Source organism: Asterias amurensis, chromosome 10 (assembly GCF_032118995.1).
Source record: "Asterias amurensis chromosome 10, ASM3211899v1".
In the NCBI taxonomy this organism is placed as follows: domain Eukaryota; kingdom Metazoa; phylum Echinodermata; class Asteroidea; order Forcipulatida; family Asteriidae; genus Asterias; species Asterias amurensis.
In genome coordinates this window covers 18,656,818-18,675,533 of record NC_092657.1, presented here as the reverse complement: position 1 = coordinate 18,675,533, position 18,716 = coordinate 18,656,818, and the positions used below count along the sequence as shown (strand labels likewise).

The window sequence follows — 18,716 nt, the reverse complement described above, 5'->3', positions numbered from 1 at the left end:
TGGGTATTTTTCAGGAAATACGTAGCACGTGGGCCTAAAAAGTACACAAGCTTAACTCACATGCTCAATTCACATAAAATAGCCGTTGATTTGTATTCGCGCCCTCACGGACCCATAGCTAGCTCGGCAGGCGGTTGACGTCATGCTGATTCGCATATTCCAGATGGTTGCGCCGTGTACAAATCAAAGAAATTTGAGTCAGTGCAAGGTAGCAAAGTTATCGTAAAAAATTTCTCTTTAAAATGTAATTTGTTTCACTGTTTAATGCACACAAAGCAAGCTAAGAGTTATGTGAACACATTCAGCCGGTTAATACTGCCGGGTGGCTCGCAGGGGAGGCGCCAGAATATTTTTTGATTTTGGTTATTTCTTAGCTGCATAATGAAATGGTGTGGACGTCTGGCTAAGGATTCAGCTAGCCTTGGCCACACAAGTGGGGCTAGGGTGGTACTGGTAGTATTTTTTATAAATTGACCCTGACAAAAAAAAAAGAGAAATAATAGTAAAAGGAATAATATTTATAAAATTTGAGGGAAAGATTGAGGAAGGAAAATATACACATGATCTGCGTGGTCATACATCATAAAATAATAAATAAAATGGACTTTGATTACTATGCATTGTTTAGTATGCATGTAATTTCGAGTAGGTGATTGTAATTGTAACTGTTAATTTTCATGTTTCCTCCAAGGCTTGACAATATTGGCTCGGACTTCGGGTGCTGTGCTGGTGTGGTGGCGTTTCATTATTGAGATCAGCCTCTGCAGATCGTTCCGCATTCCCTGGACTACTCGGCCCGTCCGATTGAATTCGGTGTGGATCAGCTCTCCACCTTGCTCATTCAAGAGCCCAAATCCCACCTTAAACTTCATCAGCTGTTTTACCGCATGATCCTCAAGGAGATGGAGCTTGGGTGTCACATTATGGGAAGGAAACATAGTGCGGTATGTTTGCATAAACTCCTTAATACAGAGATCTGAAAGTGAGACAAGCAATGACAACATTTTAAAAACCCAGATATTATGAAATATGAAAAAAAAACATCAACGTCTCATACTAACAGCTGAACAATTTTATACTACGTACCTATGCGATGGATGTCTGCGGTGTCAAGGGAATTGGAATGGTTGATACCATGATGTACATCAGCAAACATCAAGAATATTTGCCTGAAGTTGCTTCCCGTTGTGGCTGCTTGGCGAAGGAGCTGATCATGTGCAGATAATGGGATGTCATCGCTCAGGTTTTCTTCAACCTTTTGTCTTGGGACAGCTGTCAATGCCTCAATGACATCAGGCTCTAAATGAAATCAAGTTATATTATCAAAATATATGTACCTGTACATATGTACATGTATTGTTTTATCGCTACTTTTAAAGGGAAATAAGGAACTCCAACTAAATAATAATATGTACCTTGCAACATTTATGGACGTGGTTGCCCACAAAAGATTTGCCGTGATAAGCTTGACGCTGCACCTTGAATTTCTGAAGCACTTTGTCAAGGGCACTGGTGACAGGTCCTGAAGCATAGCTTAACCGAACATCAGTTTCGGTTTCCTGTAAAACATTGGTAGGAAATTCAAGTGAAAAATAATTGAAAACAATTGATTAGTGGATAAGCGCGTACTCGAAGATAAATAAGTATAAATTTTTGTGTAACTATTACATTAAAATTATAAAAATAAGAACCTTTTCTTGGATTTCCGCTCTTAGTCTGAATTGCTCATGTGCCATCTGGATGAACTGCTCATCCACTTTGTTTGTTTCATGTTGCAGTATATAAAGCGGCAGATCTTCCTCCAGTTGTTCAAGTTGATTTTGTTTTTCTGTTAGTTGGATTTTTTTGTCGATCTGGTGCTTAATTTCTGCATCGATTTGGGTCTCAAAATTTGACCGCGCAGCATCCGTGTCCACTTCATCATGTTCATACCTCAGTTTGAATAGCTTCAAGTCTAGCTCATGACATGCACTTTCATACAAGTCAAAAAGCTTCTTGAATACTCCTAAGGATATATGGAGGCTTGGGAGTACAACCTATTAAAAAAAAAACATTCAAACTTCAAAGACTGTTCCAAACACTCACACACTACATGTAGCAGTAGTAAATTGACAAATTAACTGAACAAGTGTGTATAAGAACAAACAGTGAATGGAGACATTGTACATGAAGTTACTTTTGTTTAGTACATGCACATATACCCATGATGTTATACGTATATGGTGGCTCTTTCATTGTTGTGTACTGACCATGTGATTTGTTTACATGTACACTATGTACATTAAATGTAAAGGTATTGTGTTAAACCATAGAGTAGCTGTCCTTACTCTATGGTTAAACTTACATGATCAGGTTCTATTGGCATCATTGGTTCTCGAACAACACTGAAAGAGACATCTTTAGAGCGAGATCTCTTGCTACCATCCTCTGTGAACAGTTCAAATTGTGCTCTAATGGAATCCAGAGTCCTTAGCTGGGAGCAAGATCTCTCTGTGAAAGGTGTCTGCATTTGCTCCTTGCTTAAAGTGCAGTAAATGCAGCAGTACCTGGCTGAAATTAAAAAATTGATCACATTTCCAGAAAATATTAAACAACAGTTAAATAGTGATACATTATACACATACACATGTTCATTGTATTGTACACAATTAAACTTACCATTACAGCCATTGATTCCATAAAGCTTGTTCAACAGCTCATAATCGCCAAAGCACAGAAGACGAAATGATCTTTCACTGAAATGGAAAAAATAAAATTGTGATACTGACAATTTAAAGGGCATCTAAAAATTGTCTCCAATAAACTAAAAGGTAAACATAATGTCAATATTTACCGCCATTTTTTCGTCGACAGAAGGGCAATTTGTTCCATCATGGCAGGCATTGTGCGCTGAAGGTTCACAAGGGAATCGGTTCCTTCATAGCAAGCAAAGACGACAGTGTTCTCCAAGGAATTTGGCTTGTTTACGTTGACGATTTGGAAACACATTTTAAATGAGTTACCACCCTTATCGCCTCCTACTTTCAGCCAAATTTCATTGTCGGGAATAAGACCATCATACCATGTGAGCAGTCTTTGGCTGTGTGAAGAAAAAGCAAAGTAAATGAAATATTTGTTGTGAAAACAAATTATGTTTTTTTACTAAGTCTAAGGATTGATGAAGGGAAATAAAAATGTAAAAAATACCTGTCAAGGCGATCAAGATAGTCTAAGATCATGCTGCTTAAGTTGTTCACATAAACAAAAGGGACATCTTTGGTTTCTAGACCATTCATCCCTTCTGCTGCAGAGCTGTTGATTAAAACTTGAACAAGCTCCCCACGAATGTTGTCCTGAAGAAGGCTGTCTCGTTTTTTTCTTAGCTGCCTCTCTGAACACAGCTTTACATTGCTTGAAGCTCCAATGTATCTATAAGAAAGGATTAAAGACAATTAATTTTTGCAAAGTTAGTGTAATTAAAGTATATTTATTAAATGTATTTATTGTCACAAATCGATGACACTGATAAAATCCATGTATTTAAATATATTTATTTATAATCTATTTATTTCATATGTGTGGTCGTTTTATTTAATAATCTGCTGTATATTTAATTTAAAATGAATCAATTTTTTTAAACAAATATTAATCTTATTACACAAGTACCTATAAATGAGCATACCTTCTAAGTTTCCGCAACTGCTCCCAAGCAAGATGGCAATCCCTCATCATGCTGAGGGCCATTTCTGTGGTCATTGAAGCACACTTGGCATACTGAAGAATTTTGGATGTCTCTTCATCTGTCAGTGCTTGTACCTCATCAGCTTGTTGTGTTTGAGTTGACCCCTTGCTAACTGTTTCTCTGAACGTAGAAATCACAGCTGTACGTTGGCGTTTGTATGATTTGCATACACTGTCACTTGACTTTGACGGAATGGTGACTTTCTGGATATGAGCTGGCTGTAAAAAAACATTTAAAACAGTAACTTAGTATCAGACATAACGTTTGGGAGTTTCAAAAACTTTGCAGGAGAAAAGTTTAATTGTGATGTTCTTAGAAGTGTAAATTTACTACACAATAAATATTCAATAAATATGTAAATAATTTATTCTGTAAATATTTTAAATTAATTATACATTTTGTACATAGTATTATGCACTTTACTATTTGAAATTTGCTAAAGTGAGAAGAAATTCCAAAATTGTCAATATAAAGCTAATGTAAATTGTATTGGTTTGTTCAACTTACCCGACCAGCTGTTTTAATTTTTGCTGTTCCAGTCTTTGCATAGTGAAGTTTAAGCCACACCCATTTGTCAGTAGCCTCTTCAATCTCTTGTGGTAAAGGGCTACCCACTTGATGCTTACTGGCTAGCTCTTTCAGCAACTTGGCAGCAGAAGATGGATTTAAGTTGCCTTGTTGACTGTCGTTGTTGTGTTCTGTGTTAGGTTGTTTTGATGTACATTTATTGATGGTGGAGTGGGCCTTACATTCGTGTTTTATAAATTTTGAAATTTGCCCAATACCACCACACCGTGTACACACAACATCAAGATTTTGTAGTTGTACTTTTAGTACTCTTGGGATAAGTGTTATTTCACTGTAGTTTGCTGGTTGTGAACACACTGGGCAGCTTAAGGTTGCAGATCCGCCGTATTTAAAACATAACGACAAGCATTTGGCACAGTAGTTGTGTTGGCAGTGGGTCTGCAACGAGGGTGTACCAAGTATTGACAAACAAATTGGACAAGTAAACAAAGACTCTTCCCATTTGTGTCCAATTATGTCCAGAGTGTTGGGAATATCGACGGTCTCTTGTCCATCCACCAGATGATTAAAAATGTTCTCTTGATCGCAAGAAAATGGAAGAATTGTTAGTTCAGTTTCAGCCTGTTTAGGTCTACCACAGTTTTTTCTTGAGTGTGTTGATGATCCTCCCTTGCTTTGTTGTGTGATTAGATTGCAAATAAAACAATTGCCAGTCCTGATGTGTACTGGCCACTCTTTCTGAATATGCTGTGTTTGTGTCAAAGTTGTTTCAGAATAATTTCGTGTACCATCCCTCTGATGTCGTAGCTTTCTCGCACACTTTTCACATAGTTTAGATGGATGCTGATCTGCAGTGTCCTGCCAAGTGCTTATTCCATAAATTTGGAAAATTTCCTTTACGTACTCACTTGCGTTTTTGGCTTTTGCTCTAGAACTCTGTAGACTTACTTTAATTCGACATGAACAAATCCGGCAAAGTTTAGATAAACCTTCTTGATGAAATTTAAAGCTCATTGTCATCAATTACTTCTGAGAGAAACCATTTTGCTGAACTGATATTAAAAATTATATCGAAAAAATAATTGATTCCATCTTACAGCGACGTGTGTACAGAGGAAAAGTAATGATTACCCTTATTGATTCATTTTTTACATTGCTCGCTGGTACTCGCACTTCCCGCACCCGATGTCAACGCACGTATAATATCTGTAAACCAGTGTATGAGTGCAAACGGAGCAGAGTAGAAAACTTTATCTACAGCTATTTTTACGATGTGTTGTATTAAGGCAACAATCGTTTGGAAAAAATGTCCTACAAAAACTAAATGGTTTCATGTGAAGAAATATAATTATATTTAATTATAATGGGTTAGATTTTTTTCTAAGTAGTCGTGAAATTACATTGGGGCTGATTTTCCCGCTTCCAGTATTTTTAACGTCGTCTGTTTCGTAACATTAAAAACCTTGGGAAAAACGTCTTTTTCTCCCTTTCATATTTTAATCGTTCAGTTTTGCACTCCAATTCTACTAAAGATTTATATTTTGTATCTAAAAGTTTGTTTTTAAATACTGTGCTCTTTGTTTAAAGAGAGATAATCGGCAGAGTTATTTCGCGTCGCTGCGGCGCAATTTCGGCTCCTATGGGGAGCGCCATCTTGGCTACGTGACGTCATTCAAACTATGAATAATGCATGAGATAACAGCGCGATAACTTTATTTACGCACGGCGTATGTGAGCGGGACAGCCGTGGTATAACTACTCTCTAAAGCCCTTTTCACACTACAGGTATTTCCCGGGAAATTCCCGGGAAATGTTAGTCGATCTGTTCACACTACAAAACATTTCCCGGGAAATAACATTTTCCCGGGAAATAATTTACCCAGTTAAGGGGTAGGGTTAAAGGAGTTAAAAACGTTTTTTCCCGGGAAAAGCAGCTAGTGAGAACAAAATCGGGTTTAACTTACCCCACCTTTTGCTTCCACTGTGTTGAGACGTCATTTATCTCGAAAGGTCACAGACGTCAAAAAATAGCGCGCCAAATAATTCGCGTGGTAACAATAGCCCTTTTTTGTTTTCTCCTTCTGAAAGTGTTTACGTTTAGGTACGAAAATAAAAGTGAATTACATCAGTAATTTACAAATAAATATATGAATTAAACAAATTGACCACGTGAATGGAATAGGAATAGAATAAAAATAGTTAGCGTGAACAAGATTCCTACTCGTACACACGCCATGTGTGTATGGTATTTCTTATTCACATGTACTTGGCCGTTGGTGGACTTTTGTTGTCCAGAGTCAGATTGGAGTTCTTCGATCGACATTGCTGTCTACCACCTGACAGTAAATATTTTAGTTCAATTTGTTGCTCAATTTCTTACGATGGTAGAAGTGACCGATGGAATGATGATGAAATTATGAAACTATTTGCATTTTTGGCCGACGATGCAGTCCAAAAACAGCTAGATGGGCATATATGATATAGGCCTACAAGAAACGGGAAAGTTTTCTCCAAACTGACTGACTGCCTGCGTGGTGCTGGATATGAACGGACCCCTGCCCATAGCAGAAAAAACTGAAAACCTTGGGAAAAAAGACTATAGGTCGTTGGAAAAGAGTTTTGTTTTTCAAGGCCTAAATATTTTCTATTGCATAAGTGTTCTCCTGCAAAAACTTTTTTTATGAAGCCATGAAAAAATGCTAGCGAATAAAGGGTTAAAGCCTATTCCGTGTTCTTTCTTTGCACAATACGGAAAACAGCACTGCTGATGTTGGAAGGGAAGATTACTTCTTTTTCTTTCTACTGCTATTGTCAGATTGTGCAAAGTCGACCATGCGGTATTTTTCTATAAAACCTTTAATTACCTTGGCCCTAACATCATGGACATTATTATGCAATCCTCCGAAAATGCCATTCAGAAAATTTCTAGGCCTTACCCCAGGGTTGATTCCCTTAACCCTGCCCCTGAGCAGGGTTAATTATTTCCTGGGAAAACGTCATTTCCCGGGAAATTCCCGGGAGTATTTTTGTAGTGTGAACAGATCAACCAAAAGTTCCCGGGAATTTCCCGGGAAATAACTATAGTGTGAACAGGCAAAAATTGAGATGAACGCCAACACAAAACCTCTGGGTAAAACACGGACACAAAAGTCCATTCAATTACAGTTCTCAAAAGAAAAAAAAGCTGTCGCAGAGTAGAAAGCTCCCTTTCGCTTTTTTTAATAGCAACTTGCTCCCGCCAGTGACCGCTCTTCATGGTAGACCAGATTGACCTTTGACCAATACTTCCAGCAAGTGCCATAAAACCCGTCAATCGCACGACAAATTCCATCCGTTTGTTATACCGCATGTCTTTAAAACACTGTCACAGCAATCGTCTTCTCCTGACAAGACGTCAGCGACGTCTTCCCCGATTTGCAAGACTTCTTCTCCGCCGTAATCACACAATATATTGGTATAACAACACGCAAATACACAATTAATGTGCAGCCATTTTGGGTCGCATGTGGCAAGGATTTTGCAGCCGGCCGCGTGGCATTGTGGGAACGGACTTCCGTCCACAAACATTTGTAACTTCCGCATGGGCTGACCTGTTTACCACAATTCCTGGGGTTTGATCGTAAGTGTGAAACGACCGTGCATATTCCTAGGAAATAGTACTCCCGGGAGTTACTAAATTGGGATAGTGAGAACGGTTGCTGGGGTGGCGGTGGGGTTAAAAACTCCCGGGATTTTCCCGGAAGTCGATTTCCCGGGAAATGGCTCTGTAGTGTGAAAAGGGCTTATGTGTAAAAGATTGAAACACACCACTCTTTACATTTCGAGCTCTCCGTCATATGGCTCTTGAAAAAGAGTGGTGGTTATTTCACTCTTTTGGAGGGGTTTCACTCCAGGACAGAGTGAAAAATCACTCAAAAAGATGCAAACTTCAATCTTAAAGAGTGGAAGACCACTCGAAAAAGAGTTGTCCTTAGTCATATGGCTCTTAAAAGAGTGCTTTTTCACTCTTTTACTTTAAGAGAGTAATGTATAGGAAAATACAAATCATGATTTGACTTCTTTTTTGTGACGAATAAATGTATTTGTTCTTTCAATCTATTAAATGTGAACTAATTGCCATAATTGTTTTCATAGTTCAATGATTTTAAAGGTGGTGTAGGCGCGCTACATACGATCTTTGGTACAAACCAATGTTGTACGGCAATGGGAGACTTTCCAACGCTAGGGGCCACAGTAACACTTATGGGGGTGCTGACACACGTATTTTGCATGACTGTGTAAAAACGAGTGACCTTTTTGGTGAAACTTTCTGGAGGCACTATGACGAGCGCACTATAATATCGAAGTCTTATATAGCGCACGTGTCTACCAAACAAGTAGCCCTGGCGGCTTTACACTTTCGTTTTGTACTACAGTGACGTCCTGGACATCAGGGTACATTTCTGGGGCGGAAGATTTTCACAGCTTCATAACTCAAATCTTACCTGCAAGAAAGCACCAATTTCAACAGATTCACATTCCATGGCAGCATATGTTTTTCTGCGGTGGGTTTTGATCGTCATTATATTCTTTACAAATCCGTCATTTTCATGAAATAATGCAGCTCCCAACGTTAAGGAATTCCCATTTTTGTTCGTACTCTCACAGTCTACCGTGTGTACGCAAGACGCACGACGCGCAAATTTTGAATTGTGTTGTTAACGCTGTGCATTCAAGATACGGTGACCAAGAATTCATGCGTCTAAGCTTGCATCATGCGTCTTGCACGCGAATGTATACGCGTACGCACGACAACAGAAAACACTGTGAGAAAACGATCGAAACGAGAATTTGTTAACGTTGGAAGCTGCATTGTTTCACGAATATGACGGATTTGTGAGGAAAATATGAGGACCAAAACCCACCGCAGAAAAATGTATGCCGCCATGGAATGTGAATCTGTTGAAATTAGTGGCTTGTTGCAGGTAAGATTTAAGATATGAAGCTGTGAAATGTTTCCGCCCCAGAAACGGGCCTCAATAGTTAGGACTCTGTTCCTGTGTACAGAATAATAGTCCTATATAGGGCTAATGTTGAGATACATTAACTGTGAAGAATAGTCTTGACAATTACCAATATTGTCCACTGTCTCTAATGGGTGTTTGCGAAAAGGTATATTTGTTATGTGATCAACTTTAGGGCTATGTTATGAAATGTTTGAATGTTATGATATGTACATGACCCAAGCTTTCTGTATATACTAAGACCTTCCAAACATGATGAGGGATAAACACCTCTGGCGTGACGTTGCGACCGCTACATGACGATGATGAAAACACAAATATTCTTGATTCTCCTTTATTTTCTCCCCATACAGATCTCCTTGGGAAGCACTTAATTCTCCACCGATCGCTTCGCCAAGACGGTAACCCTGGACAATGCGACGCTGCTACGGTCAGCAGCACAGAGTATGACGTCAGAGGGAACCCTGACCTCGTGAAGATGGTTCCTGGTCCTGACGTAGCTGATCACGCATGCGCAGTGTATGCTGGGGCAGGCTCGTACCTGGATCTTGGTGACTTCAATAACACCTGTATCTCTGACCCGGGTCTCTGTAAATCTATGACGTGGTCTGTATGGCTCAAGATAGATACGTCATCAGGTTTCACTGGCGAGCGTTACTACATCAGCTCTGGGGGACAAAGCTGGTCTAGGGGTGTCGCTCTGTTATACATAAACGACTTAAGCCTTTTCTACTTCGTAGTTGGCACAGTAAGTTCTAGATCTTTTAACACATACCACAAAACCCAAATCCCTTTAAATAGTTGGTTTCACTTGGCTTTAACGATTGAAATGAACCAGGGGGTGGTGAATATGTTGAAGCTTTACGTTGATGGAGAATTTAAGGAAGAGGCTAAAACCTCCAAGTTTAGTGATGGAAATGTTGATGGTTGCACTAGGCTGTACTTGGGTATGGCCAACGTATGTAGTAAGGTGTACCTATCTGATACGTACGGTGGTTCTGCTGCGTACAGCAATCTCATGGTTTTTGATCGCCTCCTCAACCAGGAGGAGATCAAGAACCTGAAGAATTAAAGGGAAGGAACACGTTTGGTAATAACTCAAAACAAGTATTAACCTACAAACTGACGTGGTAATGATCATTGTAGAGCTGTTGATAGTATAAAACATTGTGAGAAACGGCTCCCTCTGAAGTAGCATACATTTTGAGAAAGAGGTAATTTCCCACTAAAATTTTTAGCCAGAGGTCTTTTATTTATATCTGAAAGCACACAAAATTCGTCCAACAGAGGTGTTTTCTTCTTTCAACATTTTCACGCGACTTCGATGTCCAGTTGAGCCAATATTATGTTCATGGGCTTTTATTTCATGCTTAGGTTGAGATACACGAAGTGAAAAGACTGGTCTTTGACAATTACCAAAAGTGTTCAGTGAGTTTAATAGTCAACTAAATTAGCATAGATCTTTTGTTTACATAAATAACAAATTTGTTTGTTTATGATTCACTCTTAGATGAACAGATCTAAAACAATTATTTAATGACGAACAGGTATTGAGCTAGTCTTGGTGCAAGACGTTTCTTGTTTTCCTTTCACGTACAGTACAGCCAACTCACCAACACTGCCCGCATCGACCGCACGTACAATACCCACCTGACGTTAGCCCATTCAACGCCTTCGCTCGTCCCCAGCGGCCAGTCTATCCAGGACCGCTGGGATGGGCTAACTGCTTGCACAGATTCTTGTTCAGGAAGTACGTCATGCGTACAGTGCATAGAAATATGGGGTGCGTTCGTTTAGCTTCCCTGGGTCGACCCGGTCTGCCCCGGTACGTTCGAATAGCTTAGACGAGGCTCACCCGGGTGAGCCCCAAGTGCCCTGCTTGTGGAGTGGGCCACTTGGGGGTGACCTGAGGTGCATGCCGTCACCACAAGAGGGCGAGTGTGATCGTTGGATTAGCTCTTGTCAGGAGCTCACCCGAGTGAGCGCCGCGGGGTAGACCCAGGGAAGCTAAACGAACGCACTCATGGTGCAGTTTGAGTGTGATGCATGATGGGACTGCGCATTATTAAACCAACGACAGTGCGTGATACGTTTGCCCATCCCAGCGCCTTTGGTTAAAGCAAGGCGCTGGGGGACGAGCGAACTCAACGCCACGCGAGCGGTGAGTGCATGGAGGTAGTGAGTTAGACTGGGCCCCTGTATTTATCCGCAATGACAAAGATAGGTCCCTGCTCTTCGGATCCAATGATTCCATTGGATACAGTGATATCATCGATAAACGTGCAGTGACATGAGCTTTCAATAGATGCCCAAACAGTACACTGCTGTCAATCCGCAATATGCTTTGACTGCGTATCTCTCTGTAAAATGATTGTAGGTCAAAGGTGAAAATACACGCCGGTCTGGAGGCAGGTCTATGGCGTTATTCTAGTTTGACGCCTGAGTGGGCTTATTTTGGTGAGTGTATACGGCCGGACGATGCGGGCGCTGTTGGTGAGTTGGCCGCGCTGTGCGTGAAAGGAAAAAGAGAAACGTCTTGAATCAAGACTAGTACTGAGCTTTTGTACATAATGCGATGAAGAAAAGCTTGAATTTAATTTAGCGCACATTTTATTGTTAGTACATACTTATTGTCAGAAAACAATACCTTGAGGTAATTAGTTGATTACAGTTTCTAATTGATTTACGTATGATATTAAAATCCACAACTGTAGACCTGTATCTTGAAATTGCGTATAGATATCATTTCGTGAAATAACACGGTCCACCATTTTGTGGAGTCAAAAAGTTGGTTCTACTCTACAAAATGGCTAACAAAGGTTGTTTACGCAAGCACGGGCCCGCTCTGAATTCAAGAACTCAATAATAGATACTATACTGCATGCACGGTACATAACAGTACTTGATACCGCGTGTCGAAGCATGGCTTATATTATAAGTTCACAAAGTCAATTGCAAGTCGAGTTTTGAGTGGATCCTTCTACTTTTAGAACATCCTTTCTAACAATATCCATTTCATAACCAGCGTTGTCAGACGCTTCTTATAGCTCTATAAGAGCCAATTCAGATCAACATGTCCTTATACTCAATCAGATTTTAACACTTTGTAAACAATTCTCAATTTCATTGTATATTTATTATAAGTACTTAACGTTTTAGCATTTTAATAGCCTTGCTCAAGGCAGTCGAATAATTCACTCCGAAAAAGACCGCCGCTGTAAAAACCCACCAATCACTGTGCGATGTAATCACCACAGGACGCCCCATACACTATCCGCATGCGTCGGCCTAAGCGGTATCCGCTGACGGATATAGTGGTACGTGTGCGAATGACTTGTGCACAGTTAGTAGTCGTACGGACGGCGGGTGCTGGGCGATCCGACAGTGTATACGGGTGGGTCGCGCGGTGCGATCACACATAATACGCACAGTATACGGTGGGTTTACAATGCGTCTTTTTTGGAGTGAATAATGCGACTGGTGGCCTAGAGCTAGGCTAACATTTTAAAAATCCACAACCGGCACCAAGTGATATAATACTTTCACCCTCAAAATGACTTAATAAATCGATATTTTAACAATGTCTGTTTCAACATTTTAAGTTTGCAGTTTTACTCTTATCATTGGTTCACAGCCTGCACTACACCATGTGATAAAACCAACCAATCTTAAAGGGTATTGTACTTTTTCCCTAACAAAAAACACGATGTCCACAGATTTACATTAAAATTACACAGTTTAAAGATTATGATAGTAGAAAGCTTCCCTTGAAATTTTACTTACTAAGGTGCTGTACTTTTTGAGAAATGAGTAAAAGTAATAATTTTCGTCTCAGTTTTAGCATGTAAAAACGTATATGCTATGGTTTTGGTATAATATCATAACTGGTTAAGGGGATTTTACATGTTAAAATAATTTGTGTCACTTTTTTGTATTATTCATTTCTCAAAAACTACTCAACCTTAGTTAGTAATATTCAATTTAGTGTATCGTCATTCTTTTTCGAGACACACGCCTCCAGAAGCGACTGCGAATTTGAATGCTGCTTTGATGAATTGTTAAATTAAATGATTATGTTGTTAAATCGAATAATGCAACATTACATTTGACTAATCATAAAACGAAATCGAATGACCCTTTTCAGTAGCATTTGATTTCGCGCGAAATAGAACAGCTTGATGGTAAACTGGCTGCTCTTTTTACCGAAATTGGCCGAGAAAACCTATATTTCTATAGAATTAAACCCCACCTGACTGCATAGTACAAATCAAAGTTCCAAATCCTACCTAATGTTTTCCGTTAATAGTTCTATAGTTACACGTACAACTGCATGAGTTCAGTCTCCTGACGAGGACTAGAGCAAGCTAGTCGAAACGTTGACACCAATTCAAGTACTTACTCCGCGGTAGTACAGTTATTTACGATCTTTTAAAGCCATTGGACACTTTCGGTAGAGAAGAAAATTTAAAAGTTCACAGACTTACAAATAACTTACAGGGTTTACAGAAGGTAATGGTGAAAGACTTCTCAAAAATAGTATTACATGAAATGCTTTACTTTTTGAGAAAACATTAAAACAGTATCAATCCTCGATATCGAGAATTACGGATCTATTTTAAACACAAGTCATGACACAGGGAAACGTGCGAAAACAAGGGTGAGTTTTTCCGTTATTTTCTCCCGACTCCAATGACTAATTGAGCCTAAACTTTCACAGGTTTGTTATTTTATTAAGTTGTGATACACGAAGTGTGGGCCTTGGACAATACTGTTTACCGAATAGTAGTTCCCGAACAATCCGATAAATCTACTACACGGTAGTAGACAAAAAAAGACACTTCTCTAAAGAACAAACTCTACCTGGCATGTAGATACACACATGGTGTTACCGCTAAACATATATTAGTCCTGTCTCGTTGTTACCGCTGAAGTGATTGATGTAGTGACTATTACGGTGATATCGGGTGCGTTCGATTAGCTTCCCCGTGTGGACCCCGCTGGGCTCACCGGGGTGAGCCCCTGACAAGGGCTAATCGAACGATCACACTCGCCCTCTCGTGGTGAAGTCATGCACCTTGGGCCGGCCCTAAGTGACCCATTGCCGCAAACCAAATACTAAAACATGTTGATACCTCTCCATGCAATGACCCAAATTCTTTATGCATGAGTTCTGATGGACATTTCCCTTGGTTGGATACGATTTGACTGCAGGGAATCATGTTCTGTATTAAACACAGGTGAAAACCTTTCTTTTAACTTAATGAGACACTTTGGGACCTTTATAGGTTATAGACTTACCAGGTAAATGTCCATTGTTTACGTAGTTCTGAGTGTGCGCACATGACCGAGAACAATGGATTGTACCTGGTAAGTCTGCTGCCACCAAGCGTTCCAAAAGTCTCACATTGTTTTGCAGCCCTTTGGTTATGATATTATGTGTAAAAACTATGTAGTTCCTTACTGGGAATACCTCAGATGAACTGAGATAGTGTTTCTGCCTCCAGTATAACCACAGTACAGCAACAACAGTCATTGATTGTACACCAGCCATTAGACTGAAAGCCACGGTGTGGTCTCTAGTTAAGTCGTAAGTCAATCCTGGAGGGTATACAAAAAACAGCAGATTACAATTAAGACAGGAACATAGACACTATAATATTTTAAACAATTCATAGTCAAGGTAGCAGTAAAAAGCAGACATCCAATTTGTTTAGGAATAACTGTGCTTCACTTTGAAAATTGTTGTAGTCTGTTGGTGTTGGTGTTGTCGCTGCACACTGAAACAAAAACTCACCTGGAAAATATAATAGAAAGAGTGACGTCACACTTGACGAAAGTCCCATTAACCCCATAGCATGCGTCAACCGTTCTCTACCGAATATCTTCTTAGTGACAACATCTATGAGTATAAAAGCTATTGATAGAGCGTTTCCATAAAAGAAAGTATTCGCAACAATCGGCCAGTATGACGTCAACCATGGATCGACAGCTTAATACATGGCGCATATAAGTAAAGATCCACTAAGCCATACGTGTGCGCTGACAACCTGCACAGCTTGAAACAATGGACCGATCACAATGGAAGATACTGTTATCCCTATTCCATATGCGATAACAAAATGTGATGCGTCTTCCAGTGTGAATCCTTTCGACACAGTAGTGTACTGCACCTAGTATATTATCTAAGCAGAATATGTTATATCCATCATAATGAACACAAATAAGACCAGCCAGAATGATAGGGATGGGAATAAACCAAGCTGGAATGTATCTCTAGTTAATGAGTAGACTGTGGAAAAACAAGAACAGCCAAAGCGGTTGCTCGGTGCCACTTTGTCTTCACTGGTCTCTTGCTCCTCGTCTGTGAGAGCTGCCTCATAACCATACTGACTCCTACTAGCTGCAGGTGGTTTCATCAGAGCTCCAACGAGAGCGAGATGTAATGATAATGCTCCAAGTAGAAGCATTGTTCCCTTTCAGCCGTAGATGTACAGGAAAAGCTGTATCAAGGGCACTACAGCCAGGATGTAGCAGAGCTGCCTAGGCCCGCCACGCAATAGGCTGTTGTGACAGATTTATTAAAATAGCTTCCAATCAGATGCTTCGTTATCACGAATGATATGCCAACAGCCGCTCCTACAACGCAGAACACAAATGCAAAGACCAGTCTTCTCACTTGCTATATAATTATGCATAAAATAACACACCTGTGAAAATTTGAGCTCAATCGGTCATCGAAGTTGCGAGATAATAATGAAAGAAAAAACACCCTCGTCATGTCACACGAAGTTGTGTGCTTTCAGAAGCTTGGTTTCGAGACCTCAAATTCTAAATCTGAGGTCTCGAAATCAAATTCGTGGAAAATTAATTATTTCTCGAAAACTACGTTACTTGAGAGGGTTTTCCTTTTACCTCGACGACTAACACGGTCGGCCATTTATGGGATTCAAATTTTTGACTCCCATAAATGGCCGTTCGTGTTAGTTCGCACAGTAAAAGTAAAACCACGCAATTTCGAGGCAAACTTGTGTTGATCATTGTATTCTACTTTTAAAACCTCTTTCCAACCATATGCGTTTTATTACAAAAACCGGTTACAAACGCTTTTTATAGACCAACTCGTCCGATCCAAGGCAACGTGTTTCTTTAATACGCCTCTGGTTTTAGTTGATTTTGTGGAATACATCGTTGCCATTTGCGTCGGACACCGTGCCCCGTGTCGTACACAAAATTATCGGCAATCTACCGGACGGGTCATGTGTAGTTTTTGTCGAGTTTGGTTGTTTTTTTTTAATTTGAAATTAAGAACTTTCCCCAATCTTCAATATATGGACACAGGTTTTCGTAATAACAGAGTCTTGTAATACTAACCTGCAAATACGGTAAGGATGAAGGTGATTGTGTATAAACCGGACAGGAATGACGCAGTTATCATGGAGATACCAGCAACTAATCCACTCACTGTCACCACAGTCCAGGCGCCAAATCTCTCCTTTAGTGGCGTTGCTAGGATACCTGTTCGGAAAGAGCAATGTTAAAGAAAACATGGTGAGGATTAAGGTGATTGTGTATAAACTGGATAGGAATGACGCAGTTATCATGGAGATACCAGCAACTAATCCACTCACTGTCACCACAGTCCAGGCGCCAAATCTCTCCTTTAGTGGCGTTGCTAGGATACCTGTTCGGAAAGAGCAATGTTAAAGAAAACATGGTGAGGATGAAGGTGATTGTGTATAAACTGGATAGGAATGACGCAGTTATCATGGAGATACTAGCAACTAATCCACTCACTGTCAACACAGTCTTGGATCCAAATCTCTCCTTTAGTGGCGTAGACACCTGTTTGGAAAGAGCAAACTTGTTAAAGAAAACAGGGTAAGGATGAAGGTGATTGTGTATAAACTGGATAGGAATGACGCAGTTATCATGGAGATACCAGCAACTAATCCACTCACTGTCAACACAGTCTTGGATCCAAATCTCTCCTTTAGTGGCGTTGCTAGGATGCCTTTTATAAAAACAATTCTAAAGCAAAACAGACTTTAAGAGGACGCTGATCACTTTTACCCACATAATTATTCGGTATAGCCAGAACAATCGGAAGGGGCTTTGAACATTTGTGAAAATAAAATGGACATTCTGATAGACACGTTCTGAACTGACTTGCTTGTTAACACTTTTCGTGCATTGATGTTTAAGTACACTGGACACTATTGGTAATTGTCAAAGAGCCCCTGGAATGACGCCAAAGCTATTCGAACGCACCGGGGGCAGTCCAGGGTCGACCAAGGGAAGCTAAACGAACGCACCCATTATCAACGACGTAAACGTGGTAGTTTGAGCTGAATGTCGTATTCCCAAAACAAACTCAATCGTGCTTACCTGCGAAATACCCTCCTGCGTTGACAAAAGCAACCATCCAGCCAATTAACCAAGTTGAAGTGACGAACTGTTCTTGTAGTGTAGGTAGCATCATACCAAAATACCTTTTACCAAAATATTCCAAGCTACTTTGGTTGTAAACAAACCCAACACAGCAATCCAACCATGAAGACCACCATCTTGTAACGTATCAATTGAAAAGTGCAAAACGCGTTTAAAGCAGCCGGGCTTCATTTTAAACAACCTTCAATTCTATAAACGACTTGAAAATCAACAGTCCTTGATAACGGCAAGCAGATATAACTCCAACTCAGAGTTTCTGATTTGTATGTCTGACACTAAGTTAACAAACGTTTTATGAATGCACTACACGACCTTTGAGGCAAAGCGCAGAGTCCGCATAGAACTCCCCTTACGTGAGTTTGCTTGGTGGTGGCGTGTCGTCAGCAGCATTAGCTTGATCAACAAAGTGTTCACCATGGGCCACCTTACATAAAAAGGTTATCGGTGGTAGTTACTTTTATTGAGATTAACGGCTTTCATTGAAGTACCTTCATAGCGTTTAACATTAAAACACTGGATCCAACTTTTTCAAAGTGTAGTCACTCACCGAACTCATGCAAGTTAGTGTTTGATTCAACTCTTTAGTTTTTAGAGTATATCAACTATCTCGCAGACTATACGGTCACCATACTCTGTGCTTCTTCAGGTTTCCCGATCGCACTACTCTTGGGGTGACCACAGCTTTTCCCACACAGGCCGATCTCTCTAAAACAGACTGCCTCTTCTTCGTCGCCAAGCTTCCTCCGCTAGGTCTTTCAAACAACTACTCTAAACCCATCTGTTCGCTTCATAATTCTGTTTCAACTTCCATTGAACTGTGTGCACTGCACCTTTACCTTAGTTAGTCAATATGTAATGTCAATTGGGGAGCGCCATAAGCGTTATGCTTGACGAACCTGGGTGCTTTATAAATGTCACTGTTTTGTGTTATTATTGTGGCACATTACAAAGGGATTAAGGGATAATAAGTGTTTGACAAGCATGCAATACGTCGCCTGTATTCGCAGAGTTTTTCA

At 40.1% G+C, this 18,716-nt stretch overlaps 2 protein-coding genes and 1 pseudogene across 3 annotated transcripts in view; 1 reads left to right on the top strand and 2 right to left on the bottom strand.

The window, feature by feature from the left end:
- The window catches only part of LOC139943052 (uncharacterized), a 40,121-nt gene extending 28,935 nt beyond the window's left edge, over positions 1–11,186 (top strand). The window contains exon 6 of the mRNA XM_071939863.1: positions 9,606–11,186. Coding sequence (XP_071795964.1) covers positions 9,606–10,324 — 719 coding nt within the window. The 3' untranslated portion in view covers positions 10,325–11,186. The remainder of the gene's footprint in view (positions 1–9,605) is intronic.
- Positions 382–5,032, bottom strand: LOC139943051 (uncharacterized). 2 transcript variants are annotated; one of them, XM_071939862.1, is made up of 9 exons: positions 4,229–5,032; positions 3,662–3,939; positions 3,187–3,408; positions 2,834–3,079; positions 2,659–2,735; positions 2,345–2,550; positions 1,416–1,559; positions 1,087–1,297; positions 382–976 (listed from the first exon to the last, which is right to left on the bottom strand). In XM_071939862.1, exons 2-9 carry the CDS (start codon positions 3,733–3,735, stop codon positions 669–671), a joined length of 1,488 nt encoding a protein of 495 aa, XP_071795963.1. In that variant the 5' UTR covers positions 3,736–3,939; positions 4,229–5,032; the 3' UTR covers positions 382–668. The 2 variants fall into 2 exon arrangements, with proteins under 2 accessions (XP_071795963.1, XP_071795962.1); XM_071939861.1 differs by having other exon boundaries at positions 383–976; positions 2,345–2,735.
- A 1,052-nt stretch (positions 11,187–12,238) lies between the features above and the next one.
- Positions 12,239–17,871, bottom strand: LOC139942772 (monocarboxylate transporter 12-like; annotated as a pseudogene).
- Positions 17,872–18,716: the final 845 nt, after the last annotated feature.

Coding starts and splice junctions, on each gene's coding strand:
- LOC139943051 (XM_071939861.1), bottom strand. CDS start 3,735: ATGACCACAGAAATGGCCCTCAGCATGATGAGGGATTGCCATCTTGCT. Junction 3,409..3,661: donor CAGTTGCGGAAACTTAGAAG/GTATGCTCATTT, acceptor CCTTTCTTATAG/ATACATTGGAGCTTCAAGCA. Junction 2,736..2,833: donor CTGTCGACGAAAAAATGGCG/GTAAATATTGAC, acceptor TTTCCATTTCAG/TGAAAGATCATTTCGTCTTC.